General features: G+C 43.3%; 1 protein-coding gene across 3 annotated transcripts in view; it reads right to left on the reverse strand.

Annotated features, from left to right (window-relative positions):
* LOC119965227 (SH2 domain-containing protein 4B-like) overlaps positions 1-16,926 on the reverse strand; it is a 40,045-nt gene extending 23,119 nt beyond the window's left edge. The window contains exons 1-3 of one of the 3 annotated variants that reach the window (XM_038795688.1): positions 16,514-16,926; positions 15,096-15,423; positions 7,403-7,526 (exon numbers count right to left, since the gene is read on the reverse strand). In XM_038795688.1, the coding sequence (XP_038651616.1) occupies positions 7,403-7,526; positions 15,096-15,354 (383 nt within the window). In that variant the 5' untranslated portion in view covers positions 15,355-15,423; positions 16,514-16,926. Of the gene's footprint in view, positions 1-7,402; positions 7,527-15,095; positions 15,666-16,100; positions 16,178-16,513 lie in introns of those variants that run through there. The other 2 variants (XM_038795690.1, XM_038795691.1) reach the window with 2 other exon arrangements.
* Between the last annotated feature and the right edge of the window lie 491 nt (positions 16,927-17,417).

Consider the following 17,417-nt stretch of genomic DNA (forward strand, 5'->3'; position numbering starts at 1 on the left):
GTTGCAACAAGATGTGTACGTCACAAGACAGAGGAAGCGTTAATGGCAGGAGAAGGTGCCAGCAGTTGCAGAAAGGCGAGATATCAGAATGTGTTAATGGGAGAATAAAGGTCAGTGCACAGTGAAAGAAAAATTAGAGAATAAGTGGCCTGGGAGGGGAAGGAAAGGGGATATATACTGGGAAAAATGATTTGGATGGGAAAATAAATGGTCAAGATGGAGGAGAAGGTCACAGTGTAATGTTGTTAAACTCAATGTTGAGTCCTAAGGGCTACAACCTGCCTAATCAGAAAATGAGTTGCTGCTCTTTCAGGTTGCATTGGGCTTCACTGAAGCATGGCAGCAGACCAAGGATGGACATGTGGGCATGAGAGAAAGGTGCTGAGTTGCAATGGCAAGTGATAGGAAGATTGGGGTCATGCTTATGGGCTAAGTGTTTGCAAGGTGTTCGCAAGCCAGTCCCACAGCCTGTGTTTAGTCTCCCAGATGTAGAGGAGACTCCATTAGGAGAAACCAATACAGTTGAACAAATTGAAGGACGTGCAGGTGAAATGTTGCTTCATCTGGAAGGATTGTTTGGGGTGTTGAATGGCGAGGAGCAAGGAGGGAAAGGGGCCATTGGCCAGAACATTTTAGCCACTCTGCCATGGGGTGGGGTAGACCACAGTGGGGTCAAATTCATTGCGACACCAGAAGATTCCTTGCCAATGGGAAGGGCTGGAAGATCTGCCCTTGTTTGTGGTTCCTACCACAAGCACTATACCCTTGACAATTACTCCATCATCACAGATCAAAAAAAAAGGAGTGGTAAGTCTGGAAACTGCTAGCCAACTAGTCTAATGTCAGTGGTAAAAAAACTACTTGAGACCATTGTAAAGGACAAAATTCGTTTCACTTGGAGCCTCAGGAGTTAATAACTAACAGCCAGCATGGATTTGTTAAAGGCAAATTGTGTCCGGCGAACCTGGTTGATGAAATAACAGACAGGATTCACTAAGTAGTGCAACAGATACTATTTAAATGAGCTTTCAAAAGGCATTTGATAAAGCATTATCACGATCCCAGACCAGGCCCCAACAGTGTCTAGAATACTGGATTGAAACCCCAATATTTTAGTTTATTTGTAAGACTGTGAGGAAAGAATGATTTGCTCCAGGAGTGATTGCATGAAGAAATAGGGCATCAGCATGTCATCTCCCCAAATTATCTCTGCAGGCTGCAAAGCACATTAACTCCCCAGGGACTTTGCCAGTCAGACTACAGTCCATTAGTCCAGACTGAAAAACACATTACTTTGTCAATTTCACCTTCTTTCCTTCTCTATCAAAATACATTTTGAGCATATTAACATGACCCACACTGTGCATTTTCCTTCTATCTGGCGACCTTATCAAATAATTTAGCTCACTCAATTTCCTTTCAATTTGATAAGGCCCACTAAATCTTGATTTAATGCCACCTACCATTGGTAACAATACTAGTACTTTCTCCCCACTAACAAAACTATGAATTTTTGATTTCTTATCCCCCTCTTTATTTATCACACGTTGTTACCATTTTAAATGTTTCCCAGCCAACTCGCCAGGTCTAGTTAGTCACTCCCTAAGGTTTGACAGATAGTCCAACAAAGCTGACTCACCAATTTCTCTTTAATCAATTTAAGTGGTCCTCTCACCTCATGACCAAAAATCAATTTGAATGGATTGAATTTAATGGATTCACTAGGTGCATCCCAAGATGAAAATAGTACAAATGGAATTCCTTTACCCAATCCTCTGGAAAATCTTGACTCTAGGTCCTCAACATAGTCTTTAGGGCTGGATCCTTCTGCCCTGTCCACCGCAAGATCGCCACGGGCAGGACGTGGACCATGTAAAGGTCCATTGACCTCAGGCGGGTATTTCAGGTCGCTGGGCTGGTGCGGCTGCAGAACCCTGTCTGTAGAGTTTAATGCCATCTTCCTAATGCCCCTTGTGATTCCGGATGATGCGTCATTGAGATAAATTGGTTTATTCCTGAACTATCCATAAGTTCCTTGAATAATTTCAATCTGATTGAATTTCTTTTGGTAGTTCATATCTAGTAAAATATTTGGTTAACACTTCTACAACTCTCTCAGGTGTAATGTTTATTACGCAATTGCCTTTGGAAATCTAGTAGCCACATCCATTATGATCAAGAGAAATTTTTGGTTTTAGGCAGGGGTCCCACACAATCAATTAGGACCCAAATAAAAGGTTCCTCAAATGCTGGAATGAGTACTAAAGGTGCTGGTTTGATTGCCGCCTGAGGATTCCCTGTTACCTGACACATGTAAGGAAAATTTTATTACATGCTCATGCAGTCCAGGCCAATAAAAATATTTTTGTATTTTTGCTTTAGTTTTCCTTACTTCTAAATGACCCCCCTACTGGAACCTCATGCGCTACGCACAAAACCTTCTTGCTATAACCCACCAGTAATACTACTTGATTTACTTCTGCCCATTTCTCATCTGCTTGAATATGTAAAGGTCTCCACTTTTTCATTAATACATTATTTCTATTACAGTAACACTCTGGTATACACTCAGATTCCAATTATGTATATGCATTCCGAAAGAACTGCTTTATCGCTAAATCTTCCTGTTGTAATTCAACCAACTTGCTTGAACGAAAGATATCCACTTCACCCACCACCTGCTCTTATACTTTACTAACCATCCGATCAAACGTAGTTACTGACAACTGAACCTCAGCGTCCGTATTGGCACTCCCCAAATTCTCTTCCTCCTGTCTCAACCTGTGGCTTTGTGGTCTTGTCACCACACAATCAAGAAACAATCACAGATATAATTCTTGCAACATCTCAGTTGTTTGACTTTCCACCGGCTATCAACCACAGTAGGCTGCACTCCCATGACCTTTTCTGGCTTTACTCCTTATACTACATATCTCCTTATCTCTCACCATTAAAGATGGACTTGCTCCTGTATCCCTTAAGATCTTAATCTCCTTACCTACTCCATATTGCACACGAGTAAACCTTACACTCACAAATAAAATCCTTAAAAAGTTCTGGTACCTACTTAACCATCAACCTCTGAACAGGCAGTACACTCTGTTGTACCTCTTCCACTGGGACAATATTTTTTTCCTCCCATTTTAACAAACCCCACTGGCTTATCTTGTTTTACCGAGTCTGTTTTGCAAGTTCTTTTCTTAAGCTACCAACACTGAAACTTCACATGTTCAACTGTATTACAAGAAAACACTTATATTTTCTTATCTCTATATCACTATCATTTGTTTCCTTTTTATTCTGAGGCACACTCTCCTCAAAATCACCAACTAAACCTCCTTTGCATTGACCACCTGTGAATTTCTCGTTTCCTCAGTTTCTATTGATTGATTGATTGAAATTGATGTTGAAAACCAAACTTTTCTTCATGAACCAATTCAAAATCATAGGCCATTTCTGTGGCCTCTCTAACTGTTTTAACTCTTTGCTCTTCCACATGAGTTATCACTGCTGCGGGATGTGAATCTTTAAATTCCTCCAAAATAATTATTTTTCTAAGAGAGTCTAACTTTTGGTCTATCGTGAATGCTCTTATCCACCTACCCAAATTATTTTGTTTAATTCTTTCAAATTCTATATATGTCTGACCTGGTTCTTTCCTTAAATTTCTAAACTTTTGTCTGTAGGTTTCTGGCACTAGTTCATATGCACTTACTATGGCTTTGCCCAACTCATCGTAATTCCTAGATACCACCTCTGATAGTGATGGAAACACTTCACTCGCTCTACCTACCAATTTTTTTGAACCAACACTACTCACATGGTCTTTGGCCAATTCAATTGCTTAGCCACTTGCTCAAATGAGATGAAAATGGCTCCCACATCTTTCTGATCAAATTTTGGCAATGCTTGAATATATTAAAACATATCCCTACTAAGATTTTGACTAGGAAATATCTCTTCTTCCTCTGGACCTACCTCAGGTTCTGCCTTTAACGCCAACCTTTCAAGTTGATGTTCTCCTTGCAGTGCCAGTTTCTGAAGTTCAAATTCTCTCTTTCTCCTTATCCCTTTCTCCTTTTGCTAATCTTTCCAAGACCTTGATCTTCCTCCTTTCTATTTCCTTTAGAAAAGCCCCCTCTTTTTCCTCTATTTTTCCTTCTTTTCTCTCTCTTTTTTCTTTTTCATCTCTCTCTTTCTAATTCCAATTTCTTCAGTTCTATTTCTTTCTGTTTATCTTTTTCCTGCATTTCCAGTTGTTTCATTTCAAACTGAATTCTAGCTAATTCTAATGACCAGGCTGTGTCTCTGGCAAATTTAAATATTCAGCCATGGCTTGTATTACCTCTACCTTCCTCAACTCTTTAGATAAGGTTAACTGCAGCTTGTCTGCCAAATCCAAAAGTTTTGCTTCAGTCTCCCTTTATAAGTATCCCGAGTAAGTTCCATACCCAGGAAAGCTTTTGCAAGAGCCATTGCCAATCACTCCATATTTAAATCTCAAACTCTGAAAAAATGCAATAATTCCACATGAAATCATTGTCTTTAAGTTCAATAGCCCCAAGCTAAACAAGGACTTATACTTAAGAATCCCAGAAAAGAGCCCCCAATTTTACTATGACCACAGACCATGCCCCAACATTGGCGAGGGTACTGGACTGAAACACCAATATTTTAGTTTCTTTGTAAGATTGTGCGGAAAGAATGATTCGCTCCAGGAGTGATTGCATGAAGTAACAGGGCTTTGGTACTTTTTAAAACAAATATTTATTGTGACTACAAGATTAACCTTTTTAACTTTACACCTGAAAGGAACAGCTGACAATTACACTTTAAACACTTCTACTCATTTTCCCATTAAACAACAGAGAAGAAACATACAGATCTCAATCTACCCCAATGTGGGAGAATTGTGGATTCAACATTAGGCAGATCAGAATTCAACTCCGGTCTCTAGAACTTTTTTCCAAAATCTCTGCTTCTCAAAAGCTTTTCAAAATGTCTCTCTCCGTGCCTTGGCTCTATCAAGCAATGACCTCATCTCCCAAGCTAAAAAACAAATGATCTCTGCAGACTGCAAACACACCAACTCTCCAGGAACTTTCACAGTCAAACCACAGCCCATTAGCCCAGATGGAAAAATGCATACCTTTGTCAATTTCATCCTCTGGCTGCTAAAAGCACTCAAGTCCTTCAAAACAAAATTCTTAAAAAAACATGACCATTGCAGTCAAACACACTCTAACCCCAGTCTTTTAACACGTCAATTGTCCAACATTTAGAATCCATTTAGAATCCAATATTCCTAAAGTATTCCAGTCATCACAGTACTATATAATAAACATGTTCAGAATATAGGAGCACATGGTACTAAAAGGGATAGTGATAACTAGTATAAGCAATTGGCTAAGGGATAGGAGGTAAAGATTAGGGTACAATTTTAAAGGTTCAGCAGGACATAGACGGACTGGCAAAATGGTGGGGGGGGGGGGAGGAACCTGAAGCCATGTGTCATGTGAGGGTCCCTTTAAGAAAAGCATGTTTTATCAAATGGCTGCAGTTATGTCATTGTGTGGGTGGAGCTGGGCTATGATTCTGTCTTTTACTTTTGTTTTGAGCTGGAAGCTGTTTTGTGGCTCTGTGTTTTTTGGCTTCGTTATCAGTTGGGAGCTGCATTCAAACAAAGAAGGTGTATTTTGGTCTCTCACTGCATACTAAAGACTGTCTCCAGACCACTTGATAACTTCAAAGTATTTCTGTAAGGAATTGAAACCTACTATTTTGTTTAAAAAGGGTGTTTGGCTTATGGATGTTGTTAGGAAAATTATTAAGGGTTACCTATAGAGTACTGTATCTTTGGGGGGTATTTGTGTTGGTAGTTGATAAGATGTTTACTGTGTGTTTATAAAATGTTAACTGGATTCAGAGGATAAACATGGTTTTGTTTAAAAATACTTAAGTTCTCTGTTGCATAACACCTGGAAAGTGGTCCTTGTGCTCCTCATAACCAAAATCTATTAAAAGTTGTAGGTCAGGTGAACTCTATGATATACTTTGGTGTTGTCTAAACCCTAGCCCATAACACATGGAAGGAAAAGCTTACTTGTTCTGTGCAAGCCCATCCTTGTAACCATAATACACTGTGGATGAGCTAAATTGGTTCAAGGTGGAACTTCCGCCCCTAACTATTGAGGATGTTCTGTCCTCAACAGCTGCCAACCAATCTGATTGGCCAGCAGCTCCAACAGCACCAAGTGTTCAACAGTGGATGCTGCCAAGATTGCAAGAAAAAGAACCAGTGGATCCTGGAGTGAGGTAAATCCAGATTATTGGGTGTTCGGCCAGCTTAGGGAGGAGGGCGTGAGGTGAGGGGTGAGGTGGTGGGGTTTGGAGACCAGGTAGGAGGAAGTAGGAGGGGTACTATCTTAGGTGGGCTGCCCTCGATACACAATGGGTATCTCCCCCTGAAGATAGTACCCCTTCTTCCTTCACGCCAACTTTATACGGTGTGGGCAGTATATAACAGGGCCAATTGGCTTGGTAACAAGCTCGATTGATCTTTAATTATTTACTTACATATGGCATGGGATTTCTGCCCATTGCCATCGGCAGGACCTTCTGGTTCCGCCAATAGCAACCCACTACTGCGGGATCCCCGGCCGGAGAGGGTGTGAACAACTTAAAGCCCCATTGACGGCTGGAAACCCATGGTAGGCCGCCATATGCCACTGCAAGAAGCGCCGTGGGGAGGTGGTGGCACAAACTCTCACCCATGGTGTGTGCGCAGTGCACCTGTCCTATTTTTTGTGCCCACTGCTGTCAACATGCCCAGATGAATATAAGAGGTGTTTATAAGCAGAGACATTTCAGCAGATGAAGATAAGAATAAACAGTTACGCTATTGGAGTTAAATAAGAAGAATGGTAGGGAAGCAAGGACGAGATGAGCCTCTTTCTGGAACTCTAATATTTGCTTCATAAGGGTTTATAATATGAATCAGTTGAAAATGTATTTTAGGAACAATCAACTTTTTATTCTAAATGGGAACCATATGCATCTGAATTTTAACTAAAATAGTTTTCATAATCAAGTTTGTACGCATGTCGTGAGTACAGTAACAGTCCATTTATCATTCGATTTTAAAGGATTGGAAAAAAAGTTCCACACCCCAAAAATACCATTTTATGATTTTATTACTTTTAAGTTGTTTGTAAAAAATGTGGATAATATTCTTTCCTTTTTGAAACAAATGCATGCAGAATAAATAATATATGATTTAGCACGACAAAATTGTAATGAGTATTTTAAGGATAATTGTTTTTTGAGACTTTCAGTCCTCACAAAATTAGCTCCTTCCTCTGAACCATTTGGTGTATTTGCAGTTTTTTCTATGGATCTGTACCTTGCTTCTGCTGAAGTTTCGCTACCAATCTGTTTGTATGGTTTATCACCTCGAGCCTCCCCCATCACCCACACCCACACATATCCGTCTTTTCCAAGCAGCCAATCTACTCGTTTTGTTGACTCTGTAAGAGGAGATAAAAGCATTAGTGGCTGCAGTTGTCACGAACAGATATTGAAAAGTTAAGAACCTGAATGTAAAAAGACTAATATTTCACATCCGAGAGGAAAGTTAGCATTTTTTTTAAAGAATTTCTCTGTCCCATTTGCAAGAGTGGCCTGCCTTTAGGTTTTTATTTATTCATCCCAAACCAGCCAACAGGAATTGTATGCCAGAGTAATCGAAGTTCACTTGCTTTCTAAATTTATTTTTTCCCTGCATGCACACTATTACATTGGATTTGCAGGAAAGACCATACAAACCTTGCAATTGAAGACAGTTCTTATCAGTTGAACAAAACAGTAGTGTTTACATTGTCAACACTGAACAAATCCAGTTTGTTTACTTTCCCCCAATAATACTGTTAAGAACAAATAGAGTTTTAAAAAACTGCACAAGCTCTAAAAAGTACGATGGTATTTATCTTGGGTATGTGGTTTTATTTTCCTTCACCATTGTATCATCATGGGAACGTGTCCAACATTTTCAGTGCATTCATATATAGACAATGCTGCATTCTAAGATGAAGGTCAAACAATTGCTGCGGTGTGAACAAGAGAAAACTACTGTCAGAGAGAAAACTGCATCAGTATTGTGTTATAGAACTATCTTGGGAAAAGATGTCCTTTATTATAAAATTACTGTATTATTGTTTTGCCTGCTGTAAGGTTAAACACTGTTCGGTGCTAAATTCCAGTTAAAAGTATTTAGAGTTCCCTAAGTTATGCTAATTAAACATGCACATGCAATTTGCTATTATTGTGTGAGGCAGTTTTCACAATCAGTTTGAATGAGTCACAAATTCCTTTCTCCAGCAATTTTATTCCTATATTTTACGTTGTGTGTGAGACTATCCATTAACTCTAATTAGCCATAGTCTAGGAGGGGCTGATATTGTTTCTGATATTGTCCATGCAATCAATCTTTTTCCAAGCCGGCCTGTTTCTTCCTGATCCTTCACTTTCTATTGTCACTAGCACTAGACTTTCATTCTGCTTTTTCCAGTGGTTACATTTTCTCAATTTCCACTTCTTTATTTCAGCCCCTGAGAGACTGGTAAGACACAAACATTGCTAAACAAGATGAAAATTGGGGTATTTTCAAAAGAGTGCTGTTTTGGAGGGTCGACGTAAACTCAATGGGTCGATTGGCCTCCTGCACTGTAGGGATTCTCTTTGTATTGAATGAAGCAATGACTCACTTCAAAAAGGTAGTCAATGCAGGATTGCTCTTTCTTGTTTTACTCTACCATCAGGATCAACTTCCAACTTCCAAGGTGTATTGTTATCATGCATTTATATCCAAACAGTAACAGTTAAACAGATAAGTTTATTAATGCATTAATAACAGATAACCATAGGGCACATTCATTTTCATGATTTTAGTCGTCCTTTTCTCTCCTTCAAACCACTAGATATAAATTAATTTACCCTCAGCAGACATTCCTAAAATACAGTCCTATTTGTCCAAAATAAAAATAAAATCAATCAGGCATTATTAGAGACATACGAATTATGTGGGCATGGGTCTTTAAAATTCCAGTGGGTTGTTGTGCTTACAAGTGGCATAGCACAGCTATCACAATTATGTTTCAAAGCATAACTATGTCTTTTAAACTAGAAAAGGAATGAAAGATACAAAAGAAGAAAATAGAACATTTAAAAAATGCATTTGAGTGGGTTTGAAAGAACTGTTCAATTTACAATGTTTAATATATTCTTAGATCTATTAGCAACATGACTTGTTAATTTTAAAGCATTAAAAAATAAATTTTTTGGAAAGATACTTCTATGTATCCTTTCACTTTTTCAGTCCACTCTGCAGTCCTTTTTATACATAAATATGAAGGCATGCTGAAATGTTCACAGGCAGAGGAGCTTAAATAAGGATCAAAGTCCATATTAAGGCAAGACTATTATTTAGCTATTGTCATTTCATTTCCTCTGAGGCACGTGCATTCACCACTGATTAGAGCACAATGTCCTCTTCACCACAGCTCAATTTTCCCAAGAAATGTCAATTTATTACAATATATTATGTAATGAAAAGTTTATTGTATATGACAAGCCTTGATAAGATTATCTTCAACTTGGATGAGAGCAATCAAAGAAAGAACTTATACAATGCCTCTTACATTCTCAAGATATTTCAAAGTGGTTTACAACTATTGAATTACTTTGGAAATGCAGTCACTTTTCTGTCGATAATCAGAATTCTGCTTTTTTAAGGTTTAGATTGTGAGATAATAGGCAACTAAAGTCAAGCATAGCTTAGAATCTGTTTGTGAATTCCTATTTGTGAATTGTGTTCTTTTCAACATTATACATAATGGAAATAATATAAAGTAATGTAAAGAAGATAATATAAAGATGACCAGTAGAATGCGTAAAGCTCCACTACAAGAATGTTTGCAAATATGCCATGAAGATTCTAAACATCCATTACTACACCTCAAAATCACTCATGACAACAGAGGAAAATAGAAACATCTCTTGTGGGCTGGTGTGCATCATCACAATGACCAGTGGCTAGACAATAGGTGCCAATGCCAAACACAACAACCTATAATGTCACTCAGGGCGTGATCTTCTGGCCATGTTACACTCGCGCTCAAGCGTAATAAGGCCAGTGAATAGCAGGAGGGGAAAAATCAACAGGAACTGTGCCAGGCGCCAAACAGTTTGCAATGTCACCAGCCTGCTCCCGTAGGCGAATTTGGAATCTCGCCATAGCGTGGCGAGAAACCAATTATCACCACTTAAACCCCATTTCCATACAGTTAACGAAAGCCACCCGTCTTCCAATGGCCTCCTGTCATTCACCGGGGTCCCCAGCATGTGCTCACGCTGGTGCCGATTAGTACTCCTTTTGAAAAACGTGAAACTGATAGAAGGACTTCTGCGGGGAGCCGAGGAGATGAATAGCCATCTCTGCTGACAGGCAAAGAGCCCGGGGGTGCTGGGCTTGCTGCTCCTGTGCTTGGTGGGGGACGGGGGACCCTCGGCTGGGGATGGGGGGAACCCTCCAAGGGTGGGCTGCCATGGGAGGGTGGGGAGGGCTCTGGGGGGGGGGCAACTGCTCGCTGCATCTCCATGCCAATCCCTGGGTCATATGTACCCGTTCAGGGAGCAAACCTTGCCCCTGCCTGTCTGCACCCACAAACCCATGCAGCCACCTGAACTGTCATTGAGCAGTCACCCGCTTTGTTGTGGTCCGCTGTGTCCTCCAGGCTGCTAAGGCCTCTGGCCTTGCAGCTGAAGGTTATTGCCGATGGGGAATTGGCAATCGTGGTTCAGTGAGCACCTCACATAACCCAAATGTTTCCCGTAGGTGGGCGACATGTCCACAGCTGGAATGTGGGTGAGTGCCACGGGGAGGGGGCCAGCATCCGGTCCGGGTGGTGTTGTGAGCAGGTGTCCGGGGTTGAGGGTCTGGGGCCTGTTATGGGGGGCCCGCTGTGGCCTGGGGTACGTGGGGAAGGCATTCCGAGTAGGGTGGTGGTGGGGGGAACCAATGCGGGAATGGAGGGTCCCGGGATGGGAGCCACTGCTGTTTGCCACGCTCTCCCAATGTCTTACAGATATTGAATGCTGTGGCATGGATGTTGGACGCAGAAGTTGCCCTCGTGTTTCTGGCGCTACACGATGCGACCAGTCGGCGGAGAAGGCAGCAGCAGTAGCGTCTGCAGATACTCGAGGCACTGGTCCATATGCTGTGCCCCGTCCCACATCCTGAGGACACAGTCGCCCATCAAGCACCGGAGGGACCCAGAGGGGGAGTCCCACGACAGCCCAGGGTGTACAGGCGCTGCTGGTCATTCGAACAAATGATGGACAGCGTGTGCCGCAGGAGGATCTGCCTCAACAAAGAGACAGTGCGACACGCACTGTAGCATTGTGGATAGCACAATTGCTTCACAGCTCCAGGGTCCCAGGTGCAAGTCCGGCTTGGGTCACTGTCTGTGCGGAGTCTGCATATCCTCCCCGTGTGTGCGTGGGTTTCCTCCGGGTGCTCCGGTTTCCTCCCACAGTCCAAAGATGTGCAGGTTAGGTGGATTGGCCATGATAAATTGCCCTTAGTGTCCAAAATTGCCCTTAGTGTTGGGTGGGGTTACTGGGTTATGGGGATAGGGTGGAGGTGTTGACCTTGGGTAGGGTGCTCTTTCCAGGATCTGGTGCAGACTTGATGGGCCGAATGGCCCCCTTCTGCACTGTAAATTCTATGATAACCTGTGTATTACCCTCGTGGACATGGTACCACGTGGAGGAGGACACCCACTCCCGGTGGCTATCAAGGTCACTGTAGCCCTGAACTTTTATGCCACAGGATCATTCCAGGGCTTGAGTAGGGACGTGTGGTATCTCACAGACCACAGCCCAGAGATGCATCCGGCAGGTCACGAATGCCTTGTATGTCGGGGTGGAAGACTACATCATTTTTGACATGGACCAAGCCCAACAGGATGCCCGGGCAGCAGGGTTCTCCGCCAATGCCGGGATGCCCCAGGTCCAGGGAGTCATAGATGCCACCTGGGGGTGCCCGAAAGGCGTTCCACTCCCTGAATATACGGCTCGTGTGCAACCATCAGATGCAGATAATGCACGTATGTGCCCACTTCCCGGGAAGTGTGCACAACAGCATCCTGAGGCAGTCGGTCATCCCCGTTCTTTTCAAGGAGCACCCCAGGATGGAGGGCGGACTCTTGGAGGATAAGTATATCTGCTGAGGACCTGGCTAATGACACCTATACGGAGGCCAAAGACTGAAGGGGAGACCCCTACTGCGAGGCCCATGCAGCCACTGTCATTGAGCAGTCACCCGCTTTGTTGGTCTGCTGTGTCCTCCACAACCTCGCACAGCTGCGGGAGGATGAGCTGGAGGTTAGTGTCGAGGTACATGTGGCCACCTCGGAGGAGATGGAGGGGGAGGAGGAGGTGGAGGAGGAGGGGTATGAGGATGCACTGGACTAGCAGGGGCTGGAGGATGAGACTGAGGAGGAACCTGAGGCCCGGCCAGAGACTGCAGAACAGGCGGCGGCGGTGAGGACCCAGCAAGCCCGGAGGGCCAGGGATGCCCTCAAACTGGTCCAATTCACCTAGGACGTGGCCTGGTCCATCGTCACATTCTTTCCCACCTGCCACCCCCATTTCCCCACCTCCCAAGGTATGTATCACATCACTCCAGGCTGCTGGGACTGTGTCAGCACTGTCTGCGGGTCACTGTTGAGGGCAGGGGCTGATGATAACCCACAGAGAGCTGGGCGCTGTTGCTCCTCAATCAATGCCATAATCTGACACCTGTCTGTCTGCTGAGTACTCGCTCACACCCATCACAAACCTTGTGCACAAGGGTATTTATTGTTCAATGTATGCCCCACTCTCCTGATGGTGCACCCCCCACCCCTCACCCCCTACCTACCCTGCCACCCCCTCCTCCAGTGCCCTCAGTGATCCTCAATGTGCTTTGTCCTCCTAGCACTACCACTACATCTAGTTGTGTCCCCAGGATGCACATCAGAGGTGGAGGCAGCCAACTGCCTACCTCTTCCCAGGCAGCACAGACTGCCATGTGGCTCACCCTCCAGGACCCTCAAGGGAACAAGACATCCCTCCTGGCCTCCGCCGCATCCAGGAGCCTTCTAGGTGAGCTTCCCTGAATTTTGGGGCCGGTTTCCTCGTTGCCATTGTTGTGAGCTGACTGGGGTTGGCTGAGCAAGTACAGCGTAAATGCTGCTCGACGTTGTTAGCAGGGGGCTGGCGAGCACGGTCCCAGCGAATCAGCTGGCGAGCCGGCATTCGGAGCGAGAAGCCCATGAGACCTCGTTAAGTGTTGAATCGTGTTTGCCGGCCTCGCTGGGCTGAGTGGCGGGAAGCTCGCTGCAGCACTTGGACATTTTTCCAGAGAATCGCATCCCTGATCTACATGGGTGGCATTTGTAGCAAATTCTGCCTCTCCAGCCATTAGCAAAGGTCATATAAAGACATCATATATGAAATTGATTATCTGCTGCATGTCCCATCATCTATTGTAGATGGAAGGATGCTGACAATGATTATAAATAAAAGATTTGTGGCTACACAGCCACCATTGCTCTCCCTCACTCACCAACATGTAAGTGGAAATAAATGTTATTACCTTCATTCATCTGTATAATTGCAAAACATGTTGAAGTTGTAGCAATGTTTAAATTGGCTATAATAGGGCTGTAGCTGACTTTTTCCTCACTTGTAATATCAGTAAGAAGTCTTACAACACCAGGTTAAAGTCCAACAGGTTTGTTTCAAACACGAGCTTTCGGAGCACGGCTCCTTCTTCACCTGAAGAAGGAGCCGTGCTCCGAAAGCTCGTGTTTGAAACAAACCTGTTGGACTTTAACCTGGTGTTGTAAGACTTCTTACTGTGCTCACCCCAGTCCAACGCCGGCATCTCCACATCATCAGTAATATCAGTGGAGCAAAGAAGGATCTTGTTATATTGCCATACTCATGTTATTGCCAAACTGTAGTCAATGATGCATTGCAGTTTAGCCAGTGAGTGCTATATCACTACCCTCAGTGTTTGCAATCTGCCAACAGGCCACGAGTAAATAGCTGTTTCCTTACTCAATATCCCCCTTCTTGTCATCAGCACCATTGAGTATTTATATTCTACATCATTTTATAACTACATAACTGGCACAATACATAACAGCACAGCTGAGGCAAAAATAAGTTGCTTTATTTGGCCTAGGGGTCGCATTAGAAAACAAAATTATAATGGAACCATGTCTATTGTGAGAGGGGTTTGTTTAATGGTGGTACTGCCCACATTTTAAAAAATAACATTATGCTGCATTCTATGACATGCAAAACGCTTGCCGTCTCGCTAACCCTTTAATCTATGGCAGACTGATACTATGAACATCCCTTTCTGATAGCTGCTGCATAGAGGTTCAGACATGTGTTCCTTCCGTTTGTCAGTCCACAGAATTGAACTGCCTATTGTTCATCGTGATGTTACCTGTCCACCCAGGTTAGAGCGATTCCTGAAGCTGGTGAAGTTAGTTTAGTATTTATTCAGTGGAGGGTATTCATTGAAATTAAGGTGCTAAATTACTGCCATGAAGTGCATTTTTATCCCGGAGGTTATACCTAACCTGGGAATATTTTACGTCCGTCGTGGATTTAACGTCCCAGTTCTCACCACTAACATCATTTCCCTGACTAAAGACGATATTCAGTCTCGAAATAAATGATCATGAATGCGCCAAATTACGACTACAGTGATTGAATGTTTGTAATTAAGATTGTTCCTAACCGTGTCAGGCATTTTGTTCTGAATTTACAACTGAAATTAATACTTTTTCAATCAATAAAGTTGCTAGATAGCCCCAAACACGTTCCAATTGCATTAAAGTGGATCCGAATACTTAGGAAATTAATCATTATCCAAAAGAAGTTAGCATTATTTTTGAAAGGGGTGGCGACTGGAAACCTTCACTACTTTGAGCAAGTATTACTTGTAAGATTAGCCGACATCAAACCTTTCTGAGTACCTGTTTTATTTATCTTTTTCTCCTCACTTTCTGCCTTTTCTTCTCTTTCTTTCCATCTTCGCACCTGTTCTTGTCTCATCTTCAGGAATAGAATCTGTCTTTGTTCTTCATTCAGCTGCTCCAAGACAGCTGGGTCGACGTACATGTCCTGTAAAACCTGCTGCAGCATTTTAGCCAGACGGGCTCGCTGAATCGGGCCCACACTGGCCAGAACAAACAATCCAATTAACAACCTTTTGAATTGTGCATTACCACGCATTTAAGGTCCTCCTCGCATTCTTGATGACACAGTTCGTTCCTAATTATTTAAGCAGTGCTCCAGTTTATCCTAAAAAGAGACAGTATCGCATTTTGAAAACAAAAATCTGCTGATTTTTGCAAATATTTACGAATTTATAAATAGTCCGCATAACATTGCAGCAAAGATACAGGCGTAACAAAAATTAAGCTGGGAGCCCCAAAAAAGCTCATCCTCTGTGTATGGCGCATGTATTTTTAGTACAGGCTTTGAAAAGTATTTAGTCAATCAGATATGACAATCTGCTGTGTGCCCCTGCTGCTAAAGCCTCCCGCCTCGGGCGTTGCATGTCGCCTTTATTATTAGACGATGTTTATCTCTCAGATGAGGGTGTACAGGACATTCCATGTGTTCTCTATATCTCCCTCACTTGTGCAAAAAAAAAGGGCTGTGACGCGCGCACACACACACCCACACACTTGGGGAAAAATAAAGTTAATATTGAGGATTTGGGAATTCTGACTACCATCCCCCCTGGAGATGTGTTTCTGTCCGGGTGGACGTACAGTACGTCCATATTTTCAAGTCAGCCATGTCTTTGCTTCTGGTTAAATTAAAATGATCGAAATGTCTCGGCTATCCCTGGTTGGCTTGAAACTAATCCGCATTTAACCCGTCTATTTCTTAATGCCTTCCGGTAAAATAAAATTCATTTTGTTCCCCCCCCCCCCCCCCCCCCCAGGTATCCGAATCCACCTCATACCAACCTTGCCCCACTGACAAGAGATAGATCTCAGCTGCAACACCCCGGGCAGCGAGCAATTTCCTTGGCACATCACAAAGTTTTGTCACAAGTGCTCAACCACCCCCCCCCCCCCCCCCCCCCCTCCCCCACGCACACACACACAAACACACACACGTGTCATAAAAGTTGACCGCGCTCTTTTAAACCCCGAATAATTATTCGGTAACTGGACATGAACAGTCGGATTCGCCAGAAATATTTCCCTTAAAATGTTGAAGCTTCAAGGTCCCGACTGGCATTGTATAATTGGAGAGCTTCCGCGAAATAAACGTGCTGTGCACGAGATTTTTTTTCACAAAAAAGCCAGTGTTGTTGGGAGTTTACATTCGGTCCCCTGACTTTGACCGAAACAGAAAACACACATGTTTTACTTACCACACGGTTTGGTCTATAAGCGCTCTGGTTCTTTCAGCAGGGACTGATGCTTTCGGCTGCAACTATTTTTTACATGACCGCAGCAAAATAACTTGCCTGCAGTTCGTTGGTGTGGGAGGCAGGGAGAGGGGTGGCAGCGGTATTTGAGAGTACCGGAAAGTTGTCCAACTTGGATCCACTGCATGATCCAACCATGACCGAAGCATCCAACCCCAAGCGCTCGCGCTGATGTATCATTTTTCGGGGGTTAACCAAGTCCCCGCCCCCACCTCTTTACATTCATCCCCATTTATTAACTGCCTATTGGGGTTTCTTGCAGAGGACTGTTTTCATTGAATGTACATATGGGGTAGTCGATCTCCTGCTGTTCTGATGCACTTTCTCTTTCCTATGCAATTGGCGCTGCTGGGCTGGTTTCAAGTGTCTAACCTGTCTGCTACATCTAGAAGAAAACGAAAGAGGAATAAAACATTTTTGTCTAAATTTCAAAGAACCGCGCCCATTTACACTCGGAAATTCCTGCCCTCAGTGCCATTGGCCCAGCAGACTCGGCAAGAAATTCCGTTGCTTGTGGCGGGTGAAGACGTTTGCACATGTCATGTTTGCAAGATCATTTATTTTATGCGCAATGAAACCTCTTTTTTTGGGGGTGGGGGGGGGGGATTGAAGCCATTGTTTATTGGTATCCTCGGGGGTATCGGGAAGGGGGGTGCAGGAATGGGAAGAGACTTTGCAGGTGCAGCTACAAAATAAAGACTTGCATTCATCCAGTGCATCTCACAACTCAGGACACCCCGATGAAATTTACACGCAATTAAGGACTTCTGAAGTGTAACCAATCTTGTAATGTCAGAGAGGAAGCAACCAATTGCCAGGCAGCAAGTTCCCAAATATGATATTGATC

Source organism: Scyliorhinus canicula, chromosome 4 (assembly GCF_902713615.1).
Source record: "Scyliorhinus canicula chromosome 4, sScyCan1.1, whole genome shotgun sequence".
In the NCBI taxonomy this organism is placed as follows: Eukaryota; Metazoa; Chordata; class Chondrichthyes; order Carcharhiniformes; family Scyliorhinidae; genus Scyliorhinus; species Scyliorhinus canicula.